The sequence below is a fragment of the Poecilia latipinna genome, unplaced genomic scaffold, assembly GCF_001443285.1.
Source record: "Poecilia latipinna isolate Pla-1442-1.1 unplaced genomic scaffold, P_latipinna-1.0 Scaffold849, whole genome shotgun sequence".
Taxonomy (NCBI): domain Eukaryota; kingdom Metazoa; phylum Chordata; class Actinopteri; order Cyprinodontiformes; family Poeciliidae; genus Poecilia; species Poecilia latipinna.
In genome coordinates, this window is record NW_015113465.1 from 175,468 (window position 1) to 181,677 (window position 6,210).

General features: G+C 37.9%; 1 protein-coding gene across 1 annotated transcript; it reads right to left on the reverse strand.

Moving 5' to 3' along the window:
* Positions 1 to 539: 539 nt before the first annotated feature.
* On the reverse strand, positions 540 to 4,157 carry cks1b (CDC28 protein kinase regulatory subunit 1B). The gene is made up of 4 exons (XM_015047913.1): positions 4,023 to 4,157; positions 3,763 to 3,830; positions 3,494 to 3,621; positions 540 to 1,155 (listed from the first exon to the last, which is right to left on the reverse strand). The coding sequence occupies exons 2-4, from the start codon at positions 3,819 to 3,821 to the stop codon at positions 1,106 to 1,108; spliced, it is 237 nt and encodes a 78-aa protein (XP_014903399.1). The 5' UTR covers positions 3,822 to 3,830; positions 4,023 to 4,157; the 3' UTR covers positions 540 to 1,105.
* Between the last annotated feature and the right edge of the window lie 2,053 nt (positions 4,158 to 6,210).

A 6,210-nucleotide genomic window follows, 5' to 3' on the forward strand; every position in this document is an offset into this window, starting at 1 on the left:
AGGCCGATAACATTTGGTTATTCTGCGGAGACGACTTTGATTTTCTAAGGTCACGGCCTCATAAACAGATCAGTCATGATTACTGAAGACGGGTCTAGACAATAGTTTTGAATTAGTCTATAAACTTTTCTCAAAGTGTAACATATATAATCAGTTTAAACACCCAGGAACAAATTATAAACCCTATAATCCTGCTTCATCTTAAATCTGTAAAGGGCTGCACCATATTAGAAAATGATTCACTAATCTGTGCTCCAGTTAGCATTTGGAGCAAGGCTATTTCCAACTTCATAACACTCTTGGAATATTAGTCAATTAATGCAGTCATTTGAAATATGAATATTATGCTGATATATTGTGCAGTCCTACCTCAAATCAATATTTACATCTTATGATGGTTTTGTAAATTAAGTAAAACAGGATGACAGCACTAACCAACCAGCTTCACCGCTTCCTGGAAAGTTTATCATGTTGAATCTTTCATGTTGCAACTTTAGACAAATCCAAAAAAAAAAAAAAAAAAAAAAAAACCCCATAGAAAAATTTTAAGTTTTAATTTTTTTTTTAGAAGGGCAACACAATTCATAAATACTGAGCAGCTCGTTGGTACATTCAGACCAAGTGAAGTGAAATTCTCTAAAGCAGAATGAAAAAAAGAAAAATCTAATTAGTTCAAAACAGGAATGTTGCAGATTATCATGTGTTAAATGTCAATTTACAGTCTCACACAACCAAGCAGCTACAGGTCAGCTCGAGTCAAACTAATCTAGTCACGATCATGTGCTTCGCTCACCACACTATAGCAATCGCTCTACTAAACTGCAGATCCAAGCAGACGCTGAAGCCGTTTTAAAAAGTCAAAAAGGGTTTGAATGCGTCGGACGACGTGTTGTTGGAGATTCCTTTTCTTACATAAAGGCCAATCCTTTTTTTTATTTTTTTCCTCTCCAACACGTTCACTCCACATCCATTGTTCATAAATGATAGTCCATCTCCAGGTCCGGCATCGTCAGCACAGAGATTCGATCCAACGGTTTGACAGCATGATGGGAACTCTGATCGGAGGCACGTAAAGGCTGAGCTTTGCAGGACCCGAAAAATACCTTTAAGATTTTGGATTAGGCAGAGGGCGCCGGAACAGCAAGATGTGAGGTTCTGGAGGGTGAAAAACGGAGAAAACAAAACATGTCAAATACAACAATACTTTAAAACCGCTGAGGTCAAAACTTTAGACGTCGGGGATCAACATCCTTTGCAGATCCGATAATATCGTGGTCAAGTCCAGTCCTCCACAGCTACATCATCCGATTTTCAAACAGATTCCTACTCTAAACACACCTGGATCCATCAGACATTCAGCTCTACAAAGGCCTGCTAACGAGCCAGTCAGTCAATCCAGGTGTGCTGGGGAAGGGACGCATCTGAAAGTTACAGGATGGGAGCTCTCAAGGACCGGACTTGGGCAGAGCCAGTATTAAGATCATACATGGGTGAGACAATGAGAGAGACTTTATTATGCAGGAGTAACAGAGGGAGCCGCTACTGGAACCCTAACCTGCTCCACAACAAGTCAGGTTTCAATATAGAAACGTATTTAAAAACAGAACCAGCTCCAGGCTTGTGTCAGACGCTATGAAACAAAGATGAAACTCTGAAAACAGAGAATCTTGTTTCAGAATATTAGATATCTTGTGGTGGAGGGTAGGGCTGTAGGATAATATCGATATCGCGATATATATCGATATTTTCTTTCCTAAAAAAATCGATATTCATCCGCAAGTATCGTAACATCCAACTGTCATCTTGCTCACTCACTGCTTGCTTCGCCGGGAGAGTGATTAGGTCATCAGGCTTAGAGTGATTCCTTCAGATGTTAAGTGTCAAGGTTAAAAAGGTATCAAACTATTCAGAGCAGGGTGCTTGGTGCACTTTATTTACTTTATAAATCCATGTAAGCTACAGTTTGTACTGTTTCAATTAAAAGAAACATGTTTTCTCTCCACTTTGATTCTTTTTGTCCAGCTGTCGACTTTAAGTCTGTGTCCAGGTCCAACCAGAGCCAGGCATTGTGTAGTTGGTGCTTTTAATCAGTTTTCCGTTAAATTAATTCAATCCAACTCTATAACAGTCACAAAATATCACCAAAATCACTCTGTCCCTCTAAAATCTTCCAGAAAATCGCAAAAGTATCGTCTGATGAATATCGCAATATATATCGTATCGTGGACAGAATATCATGTACTGTATCGTATCGTAAGATTACTGTATCACTACAGCCCTAGTGGAGGGAACAAGCAAATCTCGAAACCTTGAAGCAGGGAGGTGATTTAGGGGGAAAAAACCTGAAGGCAGGGGTCCGTTTTAGGCCGTTGAAAGAAAATTACATTTTCACTGTGCATACATTTTTTTTATTCACTAAGGTGATAACATTTTACTACATCCTGTTCCTAAAGAAAAACTTTTGGATGAATAAATAAATAAATTAAGAATTTAATCTATTCAAGTGTCTCCACAAGCTCATCTTCCAGTCTGCAAATGGGAACACGTGTTCATTTAGGAAACAAGATTGGATTTCACTGAGAACTGAAAAGTTTTGCATCTACAAGTTTAAGAAAACTTGCAGATGCATTTCTTGTAAAAACAAACAAAAAAAAAGTAGATAATCCAACATCAATACTACTAGTACAAGCATACATAACCAAGATAATTAAAAGCTTAAACCTCTGTGGCTCTTGACACGGTGCACTCAATTGTCAACACTTCCACTCCAACCCAGCTTCGTTTTGTTGCTGTGCACATTTCGTGCTTCGCCGTTTCTCTTGCTATTTTTACCTCCCAAACACTTACAATAGTCTTGTAAGCTATTGGGGGGGAAAACTGAATGTCTGAAGGTACATTCCTTTTTGACAGACCCATCACTTAATTGCATTACAGAGGTTTTTCTTTTTTCCACACCACAACAACCACATTATTCAGAGTTCCAAATCATAAGTGTCAGTTTCTCAAAGTAGAAACTGCATACATCAGTCAAAACCAAAGATAATGTATGATCCATTATTAAAACTGTATGCTAGACTTCAAGTTTCATCTTTATTAATTTCAGAACTTAAGTCCTGATTTAAGAAGAGATTAAATATGCATACAAAAAAAGCTTATGGAGCAACCACTTCATAGTTTTATAGTGAAGTAATTGTTTAATAAGCCAGCCAACATAGGAGAGACATACTTGTGGATTTCACTTCTTTTTTTTTCTTTTTTTTTTAAAAAAAAAGCAGGTTAATCAAGCAGTATGGATAACTAACTGCATGTTAATATTCAAAACCTGGTAGTCATCTTAAAGAGTGGATCTAATCACATGGTCACCATCAAGGCTAGAACTTACACATATCATTAACAGTCACTTGTATAAATAAGAAACTGAAACAAACAAGGGTAAAATCAGTAATATAGCTGTGTAAAGGTAAATTTATGTTTCAGCCAACACCACCCGTACCTGGTTGATGGATCATGTAATGCACCCATCCCTGGCTCTGCTGGACCCCCAGGTTCCTCCACTCGGTCTCGGACATCAAGTGGGTCTTGGGTACACGTTTTGCGATGTCTTTGGGCAGCATTACATGTCTGCAGAATTATACAACGTTAGAATAAACTGGTTCAGTTCATGTTGGGTTGCCAGCTACAATAGTATGTCATACAACAGTTACGCAACATGAGGCCAACAAATGTCAATCATGAAAGTTGAAAACTACGAATAAAGCCCACCTGTATTCGTATTTGTCATCGTCATATTTGTCAGAGTAGTAGATCTGTTTGTGAGACATGGCGGAGGCCTGGAAAGAAGTTTCAACCGTCAGTTAGCGTCCAAAGTAAAACTAGGCTAAGTAGCGTGTTAGCAGCAAGTTTTAGTAAAGCAAGCGCAGCTAAGCTAACGGCTTTAAGTTAGGCATGAACTGGTGAGACATGTAAACAACAAGACATTATTTACCCGTTATAAACGACAGTGGAATAACTTTTACACTTACCGTATGAAAGCGCAAAGTTGCTCTGATCGAAAAATAATCAAGTTATGTAGTTATTCACATCCGATAACAGCAGGATGTTCGCTCTCTCTTTGTTTCCCTCCCGACTGTTTTCAAGCCCGCTTTACTCCGTTCAAAAAGACCTGGCTTCCCCTCATTGGTCAACCAGAAGACCAAGCTTACCTTTCATTGGCTGCTCCGAAGGTGAAACTAGATTTCATTGGCTAACACATTTTGTTAGAGGAAATAACGTAGTTTCTATCTGACTTTCCAATTGGCCAGTACAATTTGGTCTGTGGCTTTAATTGGAGGTAAAAAAAAAAAATCTTAAAGCTTACCACGTAATGAAGTTTAAAGTCTGCTCTATTTGCATTTAGTGTAGTAGTTATTTTATGCAAAAGTACAAATGTCTTGTTTTAAAATTTACATTTAAAACGGTTTAATTTTTGTTTTCATATCGATTACCATCAGTGTCACAGCAGGAGACATTTTCTACAATACATAGATCACAGTTTTCTGTAAATACTAACAAAACATGTTTTTTCTTTATTTAATATTTTCCTCTACTACTTAAAAATATTAATCTAATTGTTCCATCTTTGACACTGGTTGGTGGGATGTCAAACCTGGGTTATACTACTATTTTTAATTATTAGTAAGAAAATAAGACTCTTGTGGATTACAAGAAATAAAGGGGTTTCCAAAGTGAGTGTTTTGTTTAATGGTTTCTTCCTGTGCAGAAAACAAATCCGGATCATTTGAGACTATAAGGTCTCAATCTGATACCTGTAGTTTTAAGCACAAACATGTACACGCCGTATCATGAATATTCCTGTACCAGTTTACTATTTGCAGGGGCAAGGACCAACTTTCACACCTATTGACCACTTACAGTGGCAACCCTATATTTTGTTTTGGGACAGTGAGAGGAAGCTTGGACACCTTTGGAGAATCCATGCATGCAGTTTATTTCATTGATATAGGCCGGCACGAAGTAGAAAATTTAAGACTATCTTTTTAAATAAAAAATCTGAAAAGTGAATTGTGAAAAATGCCATGCAATTGCATTTAACCTTAAGTAAAATCTGCCATTTTGTCTATTTTCTTTACCAAATGGCCTATCTTAAAGTAACAAGAGGCAGGACATACAACCACATACCTGATGGCAATTAAGATGGATCAACCTCTATGCAGAAAGAGCGTAGGCCAGGATTCTGTGCAGCAACATAAATATATATTTAGATTAATCCAGTTGTACAGAAAGATCCATCTTTCCGTCATCAGCTTTTCCAACTCTTTGAAGCATTCGCAAAGCATTCATAGGAAGGATCAAGAAAATTATGGGCAACCCTGACCATCCTCTTTACGAGGCTATCTTGGGAAGGCAGAGCATCTTCAGTCAGAGGCTTCTTCGGATTCAGTGCAGTACAGGCTGCTGCAGAAGACCTTTCCTGCCCACAGCCATCACGATATTAAATAACTCTAAGAATCTAAGTTTATGAGTTACAACAACATTTAATATTTATTACTTCCCTTTGGGATTGATAAAGTATTTTTGAATTTGAATTGAATTTTGAATTTGAATGATTCAGTCACCACCATATGTCATGGTGGGGGAGACAAATTGAAGACAAGTTGCAGTGTTAGTTTTTCATCACATATAGCATTTTTCATATCAGACAAAAAGCTAGAATTAGATTTTATCTGACTAGATCTCATTCTTCCACATGTCTCTCATGTCCCCAACATAAATGGCCTTTTGCTTCTCTAGCAGCTCTTCAATCAAAACCTGCAGTTTTAAATGTGCTCAGAATATTTTTGACTGGACTAAATTAAATAAGAAAGACTAGAGTTGTTTTATTTTTTTCCCTGATCTCTGTATAGTTTTACCATATTCCACATTTTAATATAGATCTACGGAGTTGTAGGAGGCAGAAAAGTGCCTATCACAGTCTGAACACTAAACACTAATTATAGAGGATAAGGAATCAGATGATGAAACCAGTGTCCACTCTGCAGCAACCGGATCGTTGGGGGTGTCCACTCTGGTAAGTCCCACAGTCAAATATAGCTGTGTAGACGTGTCAGTGAGCCGCTGGTCCGTCCAGCCTCTCCCTGCTGTGTATAAATATGTGTGCACGGATGCATCCTTGGGGGTCGGGGTCACACATGAATCTGTATTATTATAAAC

Bases quoted from the DNA above. Each gene is read 5' to 3' on its own strand.
- cks1b (XM_015047913.1), bottom strand. From the start codon at position 3,821: ATGTCTCACAAACAGATCTACTACTCTGACAAATATGACGATGACAAA. The intron at 3,622-3,762 runs GTGGGCTTTATT...ATAATTCTGCAG, and splicing joins GATGACAAATACGAATACAG to ACATGTAATGCTGCCCAAAG. The intron at 1,156-3,493 runs GTACGGGTGGTG...TTCACCCTCCAG, and splicing joins TTACATGATCCATCAACCAG to AACCTCACATCTTGCTGTTC.